General features: G+C 41.7%; 1 protein-coding gene across 2 annotated transcripts in view; it reads right to left on the bottom strand.

Moving 5' to 3' along the window:
- The window catches only part of LOC124211195 (dendritic arbor reduction protein 1), a 78,466-nt gene that overhangs the window by 12,612 nt on the left and 47,069 nt on the right, over positions 1-18,785 (bottom strand). The window contains exons 2-3 of one of the 2 annotated variants that reach the window (XM_046610008.2): positions 5,319-6,558; positions 4,698-4,757 (exon numbers count right to left, since the gene is read on the bottom strand). In XM_046610008.2, coding sequence (XP_046465964.1) covers positions 4,698-4,757; positions 5,319-6,558 — 1,300 coding nt within the window. The remainder of the gene's footprint in view (positions 1-4,697; positions 4,758-5,318; positions 6,559-18,785) is intronic. The other variant, XM_046610009.2, reaches the window with a different exon arrangement.

Below are 18,785 nucleotides of genomic sequence, written 5' to 3'. Positions count from 1 at the left end.
AGGTTTAGGGATTGGAATTTTTTGATTTTCGCATATTGTAATGTATTTTCTGCACGGTGTCTATCGACGTAAAACATCGATCCAGGGCCATATAAAGGGCACACAGAGCCCGGAACAAATTCTTTCCAACAGTATAATTTTCAATTGACTCTGACTTTTGAACTGAAACAACTTGGCTGACCGAAATGCCAAGGGATATTCTTGATGTCATCTGAAGGAAGGTGACAATGAAACCGTTTTTATATTTCTGTGTGCCAAATGTACAAAATTTATACACTGACCTGCATGGCGGCTCACTTGACGATGAGGCGTAATCAATACATTTTTTCACGTTATCCTTACGATACGATTATAACGCGGTAGCTGTACCTGTGACGTACGGAATTGCCACACATGGACGGAGCTTCGTTTTCGATCTATTGTGGATCGAAAAAAGTAACGGGAACGAAAATAAAGATGAGACGACTGTTTGAGCCGAACCTTGCAAATGAATAGCCGAATGAAATGATGAATGAGTGAACGAATGAATGAACGAACGGATAAGCGGACGAATGAATGAACGGATGGATGATTAATGAATGAACGTTGCGTATCACCGAGACGGGTATATAAGGTGTATATGGAATTTAGGTATGAGTTATATAGAGATATCTACAGGTCCAGGCCTGTAACAGAGTGTAGCAGGTAAGAGTGAGTATAACGGGCAACGAGTCATCGCAGTCTAGGGATACCACCTACCCATACCTGCGGCGGCTGTGCATGGGTAGGTAGGTAGGTAGGTATACGTGCGGACGACGTAAGCCGCATGGTGCACGGGTAGATGATACGACTCCGCGAGCGGCGAGAGCGGATCCTCCGCGATGCGACGAAAAGAACGGAGTGTGGGTCAAAGAGGAATGTGGCTAGCCTCGCGCCCGCGCGCGCCTCGCGTTATAAACACGTTGCGCGGTGTTCGACTGTTCGCGCAACCGAGTGTTGGTGCAAGAGCGCGTGCACAGGCACACGTGTGGGTATCATTCGTATGTACGAGTCCGCGACAACGGTCCAACTGCCGGTCTTCGGTCTCGAGTCTCTGATCACTGGTCCCTGGTCCCTGGTCCCCTGGTCGCCGGTGTACGCCACGACTCAACGTGCGTGGCCGAGGTAGCGGTATGTACCTACCTATACGTATATGTATACATACGTGAGCGTACTGTATAATGTAAGGGCGTTGCGACCGTGTAGACCTCGAGCGGGTCGAGTGTTCATTCAGGAGGCCACCGTGCCGCAGTCATGTGCCCGAGGCTCTCAACTCGCTAATCTCCCGTTGCTTCTGCACATCCACGATATTCCATCTGCGCCTATACATATACGATCTGTCATCCCGCATTGGGAACGACAGTCCAATGCGTATGATTACGTAGTACCTACCTACGACAGTTCGGCTATTATTCGAATATATCGAGACACCCTGGGTATATCTATGATGCGCAAATTCCATTCGACACGTTGCGATTGAGAACGACCTAACGCACGAAAGGACGTGGAAAAAAAGGACATACTATATCCGTATAGTACAACGACGGTGGAAACAAAAAATAAGAGTCACCTGTCAGCCTGTAACTCTTCGCGATCGCTAATTATTAGACATTTTACCTTTCGCCTTTTACCTCCGATAATCGCCGATTTCAAAGCCTCCAACGCATATTATGTATATATTATGGATTTCCTATGCTTGTAGCATTGAAAGTTCTAACGGTGATGAGCGAACACAATACGTACACAACGAATTGCACAGGTCACGAAACGAATGCTGAAAGTAATACACGCTATGCGTATGTATTTTACTTAATCTATAATGCGATATAAATACCCGAATTTCTATAAATTTTACCGTCACAAAGCACGCTAATCACATACCTATACAATCGTCATATTATAATCCCACCGGCAATATAGTAGAAGGGGGGACCTGACAGATGTGATAACTTATTTTATCGTCATCCCGTTTTCACGCAGGATTTACCTACGTGCATAGAATTCATACATCTATCTGCCTACTTGCACCGTTCCAGACGTTGATATGGAAATCGTTTATGCGGGGAAAATAAGATAACGAATATCGCGACCAATTCGAAAGTGGTTCACGACGTTTGGAACGACGCTGCGGATGTTGGGCCGCATATTATTCCGGGAAAGGCTGTACCATTGATCTCATCGCCAGGCACACGCGTGATCCCGCCCGGATGCAGAATCCGTTTGGTCGCGGCGTTTCAGTACTACGTACGTACGTACATACATACGTATACCTACCTATACTATATCTATATGTATAGCCTAAGATGTGGGTCACCGTGGTCTGCGCAGCTCATCGCCCGCTCATGCTCACCTACGAGGTGATCGCCGAGGCGGGTTCCCGGCTACGGGTCAGCAGCTACAACGCTTATATTGTACGCTGTCTGCCTGCGTTACGTTATACGTAGCTAATCGTGAGTACCCGCGTATCTATAGATGCGCGCAGGTCAATACGTACGACATACATTTGGTACGGTGCGGTACGTCGCGACGTAGCGCGGTGCAGATTGGGACGAACCACGCCCTGACGCAAACCTTGGCACCTGTGTGTGTGTGTGTGTGTATATATATATATACAGGGCATTCCACGTGTCGTCGTACAGACCAAAACGCTCACTCTCTCAGGACAGAATCAAACTTTGTGGAATGTTTTCGTTAGTTGATGATAGGTAATATGTGGGGTTATTTTAGATCTTTATTCGAAGAAGTTTAGACGATAGCAGTCGACAAAATATGTTCGAAAATCGACACAGTCCAAGTTCTAATCCGGCATAGTTCGAAAATTGTTGATCATGCAAATAAAATGTTGGAAATAAAGATTTATTTCTTTAGAATGAATTTTGAAATTATACGCAACACAATATAGCGGCCTCTGGAAGTTGGTGAAATATGAAAAATCCTTTAATTTTTCAGGTTTTTCTAAAAAACTGTACGTTTTTTGTCATTAAAGTTTTACAAAATACCTCCCAGTCGGCGTAGAGAAACGTGTATAAATTTTATTACGCGGCTGAATTTGGTCTAGAAGCTAATTGTTTTATTAAATTAATTTGTAATTTGAGAAGAAAAAAATCACTTTTCAAAACATAAAAAGTACGCTGTGGACTCGAATGAAACACAGTACACGATTCAAACTTTTGTTTATTCAATGGTTTTTGGGGATTTTATGGGTCAATAGAGAGTCTGAATCCGAAATGAGACAATTTGCTCAAACTTGTATTTCTCGGATAGACTTTGCATCGTCACATGAAATCTTCAGATATTATACTATTCAATAAGCGAAATTTTTGATTGCTTACGTTGTTTCGTGTGAGTTTGCAAGGTGCTCTTCACTTACTGTCAAATGATTATTATTATTATTATTACTATAACTTTTGCAAAATGATACAAGTAAAAAATTCACATATTCTAAACTAATTTCTATTCTAAACATTTTTCCGCAATAACAGAATAGTAGTCTCTAAAATTTTCAGCCCAAAAAGAAGTGTGTTTTTCGACAAACCTTCAAAAGCGGCGTTATTTTTCATTTATTACCGACTTCCAGGGCACACCGTATTGTTTTGCATATTATGACTTTAAAATTCTCTCAAAACTGAAACTTTTTTGTTTTCACAATCGATAGTTATGTTGCAGGATTAAAACTCGGACTGTGCCAATTTTTGAATATATGTTCTTGGCTGCTAATGTCGAAATGCTAATCTGCGATAAATCACACACCTTTGGCAACTAACGAAAATATTTCACAACGTTTGAGTAGGTTCTGAAAGGGTGATAGTTTTGGTCAGGTCATATACAGGTCGAATGAGCCATATACATCTCGATACTCTCGACGCTTTCCTGTACAATCCTTCGCGTGCGCCATTTCTAACTGCCTCGCGGTCCGACACTTTACTCCCACCTGCATTACTTTAACCTCATCCTCGATAACAAATTACAGTTACCTATAACACCGCCTATTAGTTCAATCATTTAAACTCATGGTCGAAACACCCTTCACCTTCCAAAGCCGCCACCATATCAGTATAGATGTGTCGATAAGTTCTTCCGCGACATACCCGTATCTAACATACCTACCGTACCTACATGTATGTATATAATCCCATGGCAGAAAACTTGTACCATGACTCAATTGGACAATAATTGTCTATGAATGTTATAGCGACGTTTCATTGTCGCCGAACCTATCGACATCGTCCGTTGTCTGTAGAAGTTGTAGGGCTTTTATTCGTAGCGTGCAGAGCATTAGGAAAACGGTTGAAAATAAGCAGTGAATTTAACTTCTAAACACGAATTTTAGTTTCTCCGTTTGTGTACTTGGCAAGAATTAGTTTCGCCGCTTCATCGAAGGCGCATGGCGTTCAGATCTTTTTCGTATTCCCTCCCTCCTTTTCCGCAACAAGTACTTATCACAGATTTGTTGTTACAGGCATTTTCACGACACAGTGCGATCCAAGGGTCAGATTCTACATCAATACGCGATTTATATCCAGTGTCGTTCCAAAACTACAAATTATGTCGTTTCACCTGTCGTTAACAATTGCAAGTTATGAACTAATCACGGTAAACGAACCACGACAATAAGTAGCAAGTATACGACTGGGTACAAGTGAGTAAACAGAGTCAGGTGTCGCTACGATTTTACTCACCAGTATGTATTCTCTGATGCGCTTTAAGGTGGGAGCTTTTAGTGTAGACCTTTGTACACCCTGTGAACAGAACAAATAACGAATCACATAACTGTGCAGGTATGTACATACTGTCTAGCATGTTCAATCGCAGTTGCAACACTGTCACCGTTGACAAGTATCTATATATACAAGCGTCAAGCTGCACCATACAGCGGACTCTCGGTAATTTCTTACGTGGTAATCTTATCACGTCATTGACCGCCGTCTCGTCGAACGCATGACAAAACGCAAAAATGTATCTCACCACCAAAAAGCTGTAGCAAGGTAGCAGGGGTAAGGGGCGATTAACGACCCGCCGCTCGGCGGTGCTCTAAGATTTATCAGTTCAGCCGATAAAAAAAGCTCTGCTTTTGTAATCTGGACGGTAAGAAATTGCGAGGAGTCCACTAGGTATTAAACTTTTCGTAGTAGTCGACGTGAAACTTGAAATTGACAGTTTTTAGAATCACCAGTAAGCACGCACATACTAGATGTCATTAGGGAATAATAAATGGAAAAATGTAATCGTACATCGATTCTAAGATGAGACAACATCGAATGGGAATATAACAATTTGCAACGTATTATTCCAGCACTTACCCATGAAATCACAATGATGAACTCGCCGCTTTTCAAGTTCAGGATTATTCCGCCGATTAAATTTCGTAATGTGCTGCGGCTGGATCCTTGGATTGAGTATTGTTGGCTGGGGGTACGGGGGAGGCGGTGTCCTCCGTGGAGGTCCTCCGAGGGGTGAACCAGGATCCGAAATTGGTGGCGTCAAAGGCGACACGTACATCAGTCTAGTCATTGGCCCGTACAAAGTTGAACTAACCGAGTTTCCGGTCGCTGGATTGCCGTGGCTTCCGCGATTCCCGTGATGGTGATGCTGATGATGACTGTGATGATGATGATGGTGATGATTACGGTGAAAACCCGTCGGAGAGCCGTTATTGTCAGCGCCATTGCTATGTCCGTTGGTGTTATCATTTGTACCGTTGCTGTTATTGTTATTGTTGATGTTATTGTTACCACTGCTGTTATTGTGGTGGTTGTTATTATTCACGGTGGCGTTGTTATTGTTGTTGGTGTTGTTGTTGTTGTTGTGGTTGTTGTGGTTGTTGTTGTTGTTGTTGTTGTTGTTGTTGTTGTTGTTGTTGCTATTGCTGTTGTTGTTGTTGTTGCCGCTGCTGTTACTGCTACTGCTGGTGCTGTCGTTGTTATTGTTGTTGATAGCACTGTTCATCGTGTTAGTGCCGCTACTAATATTGTTGTTATTGTTTGATGTGGTATTATTGTTAGTCGAGTGGTATGTTTTGTATGCCGTTGACCGGTTGTGCGATAGCGTCTGGGCCACTCCTCCACCGGCAATACCGCTTGGCGTGGTGGAATTCGTCGGCCTTGTGGTGAAGCTCTGCAAAGAATTCGAGACGGGCCCTTCGAGCAGATGCAACGTTGGCGGAGGTGGTGCCAATGGTTCGGTCTTAATTTCAACCGAGGACAATGCAGGCAAAGCTGCATCCTCTGACTCAATCTTTACGTGGGACTGCGACGCCAGCATGTCAGCGTTTTCGGGGTCCAGCTTCTGTATACTCGAGGTTATATCCTCCCATAATGGAGGCCTCAGGAATACATCGTCGTCATTACTAGACGGCTGGTTTCGCGACGATACAAAACTTGCCTGGGGTCTACAGCTCCCGCCAACGCCAACTTCGAAGAAGTCATCCATCTGCCCCGAGTGGTCCCTCGGATCCCTGCACTCGGTGTCGTCCGCATCGTCGAGTCTTGGCAATCGCTCCAACTCCTGTCTGCAGAGCAGCGTGTCCAAATCCGATGTCTGCTGGAACACAGAAAAGAACAACAACTCGTTGACCCCTTTTACACTGCTACAGGTGGCAAATTGTGGCTAACTATTCTTTAAAATATGACAATCTACTTGTATTAGATGAAAGGTGGATAATATGAATATAATATAATAAACGTATATATAGTGCGTATATAATATGTTACGTATGTACGTGTAATATAAGATGTTGAGAATGCATTACATTGCTTTTGAACAAGTCCGATACGTTGTTCTATGTATCAACAGTAAAAAAAAAAAAAAAAAAATCACGGTTAGTATCAACGATAACCGTATTTTCGTAGTATTAAATAATAGTGTCAATTAAGCCAGTTCACCGTGTTGAATTCAAGTAGGTACAACGTGTAAGTCGCATGGTTGTCAAAATTTCCGGTGTAAGGCGCGTTTTATTTTCATGCATGTTTTCGAACTACATACATTTTACGGATTGTGGTATACCATAACGTCATAATCGGGGGTTTTCTCCGGCTGATTGACATTTAGTCAACTGTTGGCTGACAGTGAAGAATACGCCCTTTTCATCAGTCACCGATTAGGTGATTTTATTCCCTGCTGGCAATACGTAAAATATGAGTCGGCCGTATGTTATTTGCGAGCCGTACCGAGTGCTTTTCACGAAACTCCTCCGTTCTAGAAATCTTTAGTGAACCACCAAAAATAGTAATAACATACAACTAATTTTCACGCAACGTATCAATTTTAGTGCTGATAAATGTTTTTTCGGACGTATTGACCTTTTGTTTTCGTATCTGGTTGAATCGGTGAGATTCTCGGGTGACTCAATTGATTTTTCATTCCCTGTGCAGGGTGTCCGAGGCGGGTTAGGCGAATACGTGACTTGCCGTATGCTGATGATGTGAAGAGCGCGCTCGTCCATAATATATGTAACGTGCAACAACGGCCCGAATGTATAGAACTTTACGCCTACGGGCAAGTCCCACCACCCTTCAAGCAATACTTGCCGCAGCGGCCGACGTACAGGGTGTCCTGCGGTATATCACTTTTCTACAATATGACATAAGTAAACACATTCTGTACATATGATTTATGAGTTTGCATCCGAATATCCGAGTAGAAGTGAATTCGCAAACTCAATTGCAGGGACAAAGCGTTGCTGTCCCTCTACACGCGATTACACTTCTGTTCAACGCGAAAGAGCATCGTTTCCATACAAATTGTTTCTAAAGATTTCGTTTCGAGAGGAAGCAAAGCCTAACTCATCCCAGTTTTCGGGTTGATCAGTTACCTTCTGCGTTCTTAACGGGAGATTGTGTTTTGTGATTGCAGGGATATGCTCTAACTTCTTTCAATCCCTAAGGTGTTACAAATCACTTGAACACAGTTTCCGGACGAATAATTCTAAACTTATTTAAATATTTTTTCCATAGAAACAAAGTATATAAAAATGATCTCTGTAGAAACGAACTTGGAGATATGATTTCTGTAGAAACAGTCCTCTCCCTTCGACGCAATGGGATAAAGATCGATTTAGAAATTCCGTCGCGTTCAACTACAATCTACAATGACTGCGGTTCTATTCCTATACCTAATTGCGCGTTTGCAATACAGAGTCGTTTGTTATTCGTTAAATATAGATAGCCTGTATATACATATACCTTACAGAGTAGCAATCCTTCCACCTCGATGCGCAGTGTTGTATAATATTATACATGTATGTAAGTTTGGATTGAAATTCTCATCACTATGCATACATCCTTAGGTTAAGAATAAATCAAAAAAGCCTGCGTCGTGCTCAAACGATGCAGCGTCACTCTTGGCGCAATTCTGAAACGGGTATAGGCATATACCGCAGCTAGGCGGTACCTACGCATCAAGTCGTTGGTGAATGCTCGCGGCACACGCTCGTGGTAGTGCAAGCTGCGCAGCTTCGGTAAAAGTATACATATAGGTATAATGTATATTATAGACATAACCGGCATGCAGCTAGATACGAGTGAGGGTCCTAGCAGCCAACGTTATACGCATAATATTTCGAATATTATAATGGCCCAGGCCAGACCCGCTTGCCGTCGAGATGCGAGGACGGAGGAAAAGACAGAACAGAGACACGGAACATAACGCCCCTTCGACGCTCGACTATTGATGGATGATGCTTCCCTTAACGTCTACGCGAAACAATAATATTATTCATGCGCAGTCGTGGTTACATGGAAATCGTTTATAGCAAGGCTCTACACCGTCGATGGGACGCCACTCGAATAATCCAGCCGCATATAAGGCGTGCAGCGCTGTCTCCACTGCTGCGCACTCCACCCTTGCATCAAATGAGGCAACAATTAGGTGCAAACGTTGAGCGCTGCAGGTGTATTCGCCGGAATTGGATTTTCGGGGATTTCGAAATATCATATATTGCAACATCGTACATCGAGTGTCTCGCAAAAGCCACGGCGCCTATCGCTACAGTGGTAATAAGAGATCTACGAAATGCGGTTTCTTATTTTCTATAAGCGTATTCTGGAACGAGTACGTATTCTCTAGATTGTATAAGGTAACGAGATTGCGTCATGAAACAATAAGAGATAGAAAAATTTGTTCGGACTTGTTAAATTTGAAAAACACTCTCCCCGATTCGCTCCGATATAAAAACAGCTTTTTGCATTATACTATACATAGGTATGGCCGATCTGAGACACTAATAATCACGAGAAATTGAACGATCAACTTCTTAAGTCAACTCAACTTGTAAACCCAGCACTGTATACTTCATAGAATAACAATCGTGTACCTACCTATAATATATGCGAATTTCGTGGTTAGGATCAAGAATCCGGATCATGTACATACCTATAATGCTCCGTTAATTAACTTACATAACACACCGTAGGCGTACGTGCATATAACCGTACAGAAGAAGGAGAATATAAATTAATGTAATACAGCTGCAGTTGTATAGGTTACATCTATGATAGTGCAGTCATACAGCCCGCGAAATCGCGAGGGGGTAGTCTGAGCAGTGTCTCTAATAAATGAGATAAAGGTGAAATATTAAAATGCGCGGCGGCGCAGTCAAGCTTTGAGCAGGGCGTGGTGGGAGACCCGTGACGCCTCCGCACTTTAGACCTCGATACCCGCGAGGCCATGCATCTCACCAAGACAAATTTTTGTTATTCGGTTACGTCGTCCATCCAGCTTCGTTTTTGGCATTGCGACACTTGCAAGCATTGAGAGATGTTCACAATCCATAGTACCTGCATCATTCATCCATCCACCTATCCACCAATCCGGTGCTGTAGGTCGGAGGCACAACACACCGCCCGATTACCAGCTCGCAGTATTGTAAGACACCTTTAATATGTATACGATATAACCGCTGCGAGAACACTATGTATTCTTGAAAGCAAACCACTATAAGCAATTATATCGAATTTAGATAGGCATAATCGTCTAGGATGCATAGGTATACCTAATCGTTACGATTACTACGACAACGCGACGTACTAGCGCAATTACAAGACTTTTCGCAGACAAGAAGCATATGTGTACGCGCAAGGTTATGCATCTGTGGACACCAGCGATTCAACCGCATGCGTATACATCATAGCTTTATGCGATAGAATTCGTTATAGGCTACTCTATGTATAGCCCGATATTCTACCCATACGATAATCAACTACGACGGCAATTCGATGTGTCCAATGCATAATCAACTTTTATGCAAACCGGTAGATGGTTTGACGCTGTAGTCGTGTTAATTGGGGTGCATATCGTAGAGATATTACGTGGGTAGACGTTATACATGAGTTGTAGGTGGGATACACTACCAATATGTAATAGGCATGTATCTATACCCTGCAAGTTCTTACAACGAAGGGGTATACTCGTAAACACAACGCTGGATTCTGAACAAACAACGCCTTTCGAAGAAAACGACAAAGAGTCCCATCTTTCACAGAGTTTTATTTAATTGCGTGCTAGTCTACTCCGAGGACTATACGATCAAGGGTCGTTTATCCCGCGAGTGCTAATGCGTGTAATCATGATGACGATAGTCGTAGGTCGAGTATCGGTGTTAATAACACCTTAGGAATCTTTTGGGATGCGGACACCCACGTCTTCCGTACTTTTACCCTGCCTTATAATATACCGACCCTTTGGGTCGATCCCACGCCCCTTATACTAAAGCCATGCATAGCAAGAACCTGCCGGATGTATATCTGCACCGTATAATAAACCTGCCAAGAGGAAATGGTGAAAGTTAGCAGGTCGAGCGACCAGCTGCGCATGCGCAAGATAGTTGAACTCTATTGGTCGCCTAGATCGCGCCACGGCAATAATTTCGTCTGCAAGCCAGGGGAACCAACTTACTCGAAACGGGGCATCAGCTGTCAAAGTTTTCCGTGTCAAGTACCGAATTGAGGTTGTGTAGTTTTGCTCACTCGCAACACTCACTGACCCACCATCGGTCAGTTTTTCAAGCCTCGTCGAATCACTGGAACAATTATTTGAGATCGGCTTAGCTTAAAAAAATTCGCTTCACCTACTAAACATCCATTAGTCATTTTTAACAGCTGAAACTTGGGATGGCCGATCTGGTAACCTGCGTGATAAGACGCCAAAGATCCGCTCAGTCTGCTAACTTTAACCATTTTCTCTCCTTGTACCTACATACCAGTTCTGTAACCGGTACCTATACGTTCAGGTACAGTGAGTTCCAGACCATACGCGTCTATTGATATTTTCGTATGAAACGTGTTCCAAACCCTCGTTCGAAATGAACAACTGAGATATGATACTGAGATATCATATACATATATGTATGTGCAGATAATTAGTCTACGGCTTACCGGAAAATTATTGTATTTGGCAAGGGAAAGTTACGACTGTACAACACCACATTTCAAATATTCAGGCGAGCTCTTTTTTCACCAAGTAAGGGCTCTCTAAATATTGTTTAATATCTTGGGCAAACAGTATTAATTATTCGCATTTTTCGGACAACCACAAGATGAGTTTCTTTTAGCGATTTTCGTGAACCACAGGCTCTATATATCGCACTTCAAGTTCAATTACGTCTATCTGTGCTCTGACTGAGATTTTTTTATTTTAGCTGAAGAACCAGATCATAGAAGTAGAAAAATAGTAAGGAATCGAAAGACAAGAGAAAGATGGTTGCAAGAATCAAATACAAGACATAATTGAATTGAACACTTCTGATGTGTATCCAATGGGTATGTCCAGCAAATCCTAGGACGTGGTTAAGCATCTATCTTCGATTTTCTGAATTGAAATGTAAACTTTTCCGCCATCGTGGCGGCCATAGTAGTAGGAGTTTCACTTTTTGCAAGGCGCAGTCGCGAGGTAACAGAATCAATCCATGCTGCGACCACACCCTTTGACGCGAAGCTTCGCTTTTACCCTTGTCTGTATCCTATGCCAACCATTTTTTATTTAACCACGGCAAGCTTTGAGCCTCAGACCTATCTTGCAGTGTACTTTGAGCATGTTATTGATTCATAATTTTGTATGCTTAATCCTCCTCCCCCACTTCTCTATTTCCATTGACGAGAACAAAAGCAACGAGTATTACCTTGAATATTGCCCATCGGGAAATATTTTACAAATGTTCGCCCCTTTGGTACGGTTTATAAAACAAAGTATGACTAGTATAGCAAGGTCCGTATGTATAATACCTACTAGGTGTACGTAAAATATCAACAAAAATCAAACGTCTTCACGTAGGAGTGACATGTCTAAGATGACGATCCTGATTCCTGATCGGTTAAATAGAATTGCCAATCCAAACTTTCGACTGTTGAAAGGTCGTTACAGTGGCCGTTTCTTCGTAACTCTGTTCCCTCTTCTTTGTTCATAATCTACAAGATATGAAGTTTATAATTGTAGTAAACATTTTCTTGTGATTTAATTTTATTTATGATAAACTGGCTGCCGAACTTGGCTTGTTTGACGAAAATCATTGAAAATAATGCTCCTTCCAAATTTTTACATTTAATTATACAACATACAGGTGTACGAGTTTCAATGTATAGTAAAATAGTCGCGGTACTGCAATATCATTATAGTGAGAAGTGAGCATAATAAATTGAATTCATTCCCGTGGTCATGATAATGAGAAGTGAAGGTGAAATTCAAAAAGTTCTTGGGACGTTTGTATTTAGAATGGATACAGAAAACACGAAGCCATTAAGCGTGTTAATTTATCTTCCATTTCGGCTATTACATGCTTATTATTACCAAATGGTAGTCTGCAAAGCTTATAATAAAGCAAATATTGGGGTGTAACTTACGTATGTATTTACAAATGTAAGGAATGACCCTTTCAACGTGAAATCGAAAAGTAAAAAAATTAAGAACTGGTTTTGGGCCCTTTCGCCACCCCTACTATGCTCATTACCACATGTATAATATAACAGGTCACGTGCAAGCGGCAATCCTGCGCACAGATTGTAACAAGAAACCGGTTGTTTGTATCGAAGCACCACAACTGAAATATGGAAATTCCCTTCACAAAAGTAATTTCCACAAAAGTAGAAAGAGATCGCTTTTTTGTCAGAGACATCCTTGATGATTAAGCATGGGGGATTAGGTATAATTGCACGGGTGCTGTGAAAACCTTGCATCGTAGGCAAAAATGTCAATACATACCTGTACGTACGCGTTTGTGCATGCTCGGTGTGAGGCATGTGAATGTCCGCGGCTGTACATGTATGACCTTATAATCTCGTACGAAAAAGCAAAGGCTGCCTGGACGACGTTCGTGGCCGAGTCGCATGGATGGCAGGCCTGCACTCTGGGCACGGGCGGACGCATAGATTCTATCTCACCGTTCACCCGCCCTGGGTAACGAAACTCCGCATCCATTATTCACTTGCATTATCGTTATTTTACGCCCACTATAATGCCGTATTTATGGTGAAATTATTCAGAATTATTTCTCAGATATGAATAAAACGTAGTAGATTCTCGAGATAAATAGATCTTCACCGTATGTCTTCTTTCCAGCCTTTTTCATCCCTGTACTCGTTCCTCCCACTACCCGCTCACTGAACTTCGGCGCTTGTATTTCCTACTTTTTGTCCAATTTGAGTGACTGACGGTGGTTACTTTTTTACGTTTCACCAGCTAAGCATTGCTATTGATGCTCCTACAACGTTTGACCGTTATCGAAATACAATGAAAAACACACCTATACAGACCTATATTTGTGTTATTTTTAAAGATCGTTCGAAGCTTCGGTTTTGGCCTCGGCTTCGGGCACCTTTCACAAAAAAAAGCATCTTCGGCCACATATGCTGCTTCGGCCAAAACCAGCCGAAGGTTTGGTCGAAGCCGAAGTTTCGTATCCAGCCCCCGAAAACGAACTAATTTCAATCGATGAGACATATTATAATCTAATTAGCACTGTGAGTATTTTATTATCTTATGATTTATTTTTTTCTTGCTGCTAAATGATACCATTCAATTCAATCATGTAAAACAATATGGCAAAAGCGCAACAATCGGCTTTGCCTTTAGCCAAAAAACTGACCTTCGTGCGGATGCTGGTTATTTTAATCGTCTCTGTCCGTATAAGTCTATCTTATGTACACGGTGGGGCATTTAAAGTGTGACCGAGCAATAGTATTCAAACTATTGATGATACTCAAAAAAGTTTCAAATGAAAGTTACATTGTTCGAGAAGCCTGTCATACCGGACTACCGTATTTCTTTTTCGGTGGAGGCGCTGAAGCTACGTGAAGGCCAACGCCAATTTTTTGAATGGAACAATGTACTTTCTTTTTCTACGACATTATTACTGACTTTGAGGGGAATTCAGTGATCTACAAGGCAAGGTCATTCTAGGCACGCGAACTATGAAAATAGTCGAAAAATCGAATAAAATCAGAATAATTATTTTCAAAGGATTTACTAACCTTGGTTTGTGTCTACCTACAGAAGATGCTTAAAGTGATGACCCGCGACTTGTAAACAATTCTTAATTCGCTGATGGAAAGACTGTATAACTTCAGCCAACATTTGTGGTGTAATTTCAGCACATGCTCGGTATAATTCTTTCTTTCATGTCGTCAGGCGTGGTAGGTGCTACCACCATTACGCGTTCTTCGACAAAACCCCATAAAAAGTAATCAGTTGAAAATAGTTATTTTGATTTGATACGATTTCGCGACTATTTTCATACTTCGCGTGCCTAGAATGACCTTGTGTTGTAGATCACTGAATTTGCCTCAAAGTCAGTAATAATGTCGTAGAAAAAAAAATACGTTGTTCTATTTACAAAAGTGGCGTTAACCTTGACGTAGCTTTAGCGCCTCTACCGAAAAAGAAATAAGATCGTCCGGTGTAACAGCCTTCTCAAACAATGTAACTTTCATCCGAAACGTTCCTGAGTATCATCAATAGTTTGAGTACTATTGCTCTGTCGCACTTTAAATGCCCCACCCTGTATATCTCACCAGACATAAACTTCTAATCAGTTCATACACAACTACACAATGCCTTGTCCACCTTTTTGGGCAATTTATCTACAATATTATACATAACATCTTTATATAAAAAAAAAAAAAACCGGTTACGCGTCGGAAAACGCAGATTTAGTAACTAAAATGAAATATTAGCGAATGCAATTAAATCTGCGTTTCCCTACCCGTATAACCGCCGTTCTTCTTGGTTCAGCCAGGCCTTCTTTTCTTTGTAGCTCGAATATTTTGTAACTTGATTTGAACTCTAAAAATATACTTCGAAGACTACAAGGTTTTTAATAGCATTGGCATGCGGCAAATGATATCGCAAATCTTCTTACAGAAATGGATTGTTAGATTATAGTATTTTCTCGAACGGCGCACTTTGTCAAAAACGACAATTAGCTTTGTACAATATCAGTGGCGTTGAACTGTTACGTTAATCTACTAATTACACCGCCCTCGATGGAACGAGATAGCAACGGCGACCGGTTACTTCTCCCATCCCGCAATCCGCGTTACATAATACGTATAAGGATGAACCCTCATCCCGTCTCGTATGCCATAGATGATTCGCGACGACGTCACTTTTGCGTGAGCACGCAAGTTATATCGATTGACCTAATTTCAAGTTACGTTTAATGAAAGTCAGACGTCCTGCCCCAGTTACGATTCTGATTGGCCACCGTATAAACGTACACGAGAAACACAGGTAAAATTTTACTGTTTTTGCGGATATTCGCTTCTGATGCAGTAACGTAGGTATACTATGACGTAGTTCGTATGCGTTCACGGCATCACAGGAATCTCTACTGCAATTCTTCAGGCATAGATTAGAATTTATGTTTGCGTAAGAACATTGACCGAAAGCGTAATTAAAAAAAATAATAACATCTATCGAATTTCGAGAATCGGTATGTTTAATTCACCGTAGAATCTGTAAATTTAGCCATAGAGCGTTTGATTTTTGATGGCTAGCTGTAGTAATTGTGAACATGTGTTTTTGATGACATATATAATACCTACATGAGTTTTCTGTAAAACCCAGATCTTATGCTCCGTACCCTATGCCACAGATTCAATGAACTGTTGCTTACAAAGTAACGATTAGGAACGAATGATTTTCGCCGCCACTCTCTACAACTTCCAAAAAGGGAAGGTCGGAGTGCCAACGCAATTAAAAAACCGTATTTTACAGTCTTCTCCTCTTCAGACTATCAAAGTCGGTTTAAAGTTTGGGAAACGATAAAGTTAGCAATACGGCTTGGTATATTGAATGTGATTTTACAAATGGGAACAACCTTTGGGAGTGTTGATTTGACGAATAGTGCAAGAGGAACGATAACTTATTCCACTGATGCACATACATACCGCGGTATTTCGTAAACCAATTGGCATTTGTGCAGCGATGGCAGCGGGCACGGCTGGCACGAACAGACGTAGGTAGGCACTATAGCTCACGCTGACATTTGAGACACTTTCAAGAGCGTGAGCTGCTCTCGCTGTAAACGCGTTCACTCCTGCGAGGCAAGGATTATACCCACTCAGCTATAGGTCGTAGAGGTTGCAGAAGATTCGAAGAGGAAAGATAGTAATAGAGGTGTATCATCTCTGGAGATTCGACGATGATAATTAACAAGGTTAGAATACTTATCGCGAGTGTCCAAAAATCGGTTTGTAATTTTCTGGACCTATAGACTTGTAGCACCAAATATTCTATACGAAAATATAGTGTAATTATAGGGAGCTCGCGTGTTGTATAGTGTATACAATAAGACGCGCCTTGGTTTTTCAGCTTGCGTAGGTAAGCAGGCTATTCCTTTTACATTACTTGTTCCCTGTATTGCAATATGTGCAGAGTATAAGAGTGTACCGAGAAACATTCCAAGCTACACATACTAGAATACAGTCAGTTGATTAGAAGTGCATGAACATCAAAAAATAATTGTGCTGCCACAAGGACGTATCAGCATGAGTTTCAACTTTGCAGCTTCATAAGTATAAATTCAAACACGTGTATGCAGAAAGGCGTAAACAATAATGATTTTTTTTACTTTGTGTAGCCAAAAGAGCGTGAATTGCATTATTTGAAAGTAAACAATGTTACGCCTTTCTCGTAATTAACAATAAGTATTTGCCATTTTTCCACTTCTTTCAACTTTACCTCAACCACAGAGGCGTAGGAATACTCTTGTGGCAGTGACTGTTGTGCGACCATTCTACATTTCTCGAATGCCACCGGGCCCAGAAAAGCTTATTGTGTCTTTTTCCAATTTTTGTGTCTCGCGCTGCTCTGGGCAGTATCACGCTGAAAAGCACTTCAAGTCACGCTCTATCGACAAAAAACTTTTTGTTTAATGGCGCTCCAATGGTCAAAACAGACACAGGTCCTTCTGGAAGCAAGCTCGCCTATAGTCGAAAAATCGCTGATTGTGCTCTTATATTCCCTAGCCCTCGATATTGTAATTCATGTCGTAACTTCCAACGTGTATTATAAACGGGCGATATGCCAGGCGCAACTTGTAAGGGTTGGGGAAACGGCTTAATGAATATGGACACGCGAGGATATTAGGAGCGCTGTCTCTTCTGCATCTATCCCCGCTGCCTCCTACCCTCCGCCCTTTGTCACCTCCTCTCTACCCTCGACTATATTCCGGCACGTGGCGTCGTTTATCGAGTTATAGGGTCACGCTCGCCGGTGATAATCGGCCGTGGCACGGACGAGGTGTTGCGGTATTTACATTTACTCGCCTACTACGCACACAGTATATGTATAATGTACTGCATATGTATGTATGAGAATGTTTGAAATTATTAAATTTTTTGTTTTTTTACCCTGCTGGAACAAGGACTAAATATTGGTTTTCGACCTACAAAAAAAAAAAACCTCCCGAAAGGATTTTCAGCTCAAGTCTAATTGTAATAGGTATCTTGCAGTATTTGACGTTTTCCTACTTCAATAACATGTACACATGCCTGCAATGATTCTGAAAATACGAATTTTTTTGACAACTCAGTTACGTTGACCATGCAAATTCAGCCCGCAGCAGCCCCTCGACAGTGGCATTGCAGACTGATTCTGTATTGCCAACGTAAACAGCGTGACTAAAAAATTTCCCACCTCAGAATCATTGCAAGCAAGCGCCCGGAATATACTGAACACAGTTTCATCCTAGACTTTCGCACAGCCATAAGCATATGTAGATGGTTGAATTGTCTTCAATAATAATACAGTATAGCTTTTTGGACTTCAGAGCCGCCCAGGAATCAGATATTATATTAATGTAAAAAGATACATTTTCCTTAAAATAGCAGTCTAAAGCTAACCCACGAAGGCCTACGCAAACAAATATGTTGTTACATACTTCAACTTTTAAGTCGTACTAGAACGCAAAGAAAATGCATCGCGTAGACGTTCTTTTACACGTTATTCGAGTGGAAAAGGGTCACATGCAAGTATAATGGGGCACCTATTGGACGTGGTTTCAAAATACCATACTTTGGAAAGATTCTTAATTCTGCAAAAACGAACATATAGACAAACTTTATTGTTTCGATAAAAGAAAGACATCGTCGCAATCTGAAATAGTCTAACATATCCAGTAGTTATAACGTATGCGCAATGCAATTAAACTGCACCGATAGATCATGTATTTTCAATTGGATTAAACTGCGCCCCGTGATATAGGCGCATCTGGTTTAAAAACTACGTGTAACACTGTACGATGCCTAATACCCAACTTGAATAGCTTATAGACAAGGATG

The sequence above is a fragment of the Neodiprion pinetum genome, chromosome 2 (genome assembly GCF_021155775.2).
Source record: "Neodiprion pinetum isolate iyNeoPine1 chromosome 2, iyNeoPine1.2, whole genome shotgun sequence".
Classification (NCBI taxonomy): domain Eukaryota; kingdom Metazoa; phylum Arthropoda; class Insecta; order Hymenoptera; family Diprionidae; genus Neodiprion; species Neodiprion pinetum.
This window is presented reverse-complemented; position numbering and strand designations above follow the sequence as displayed.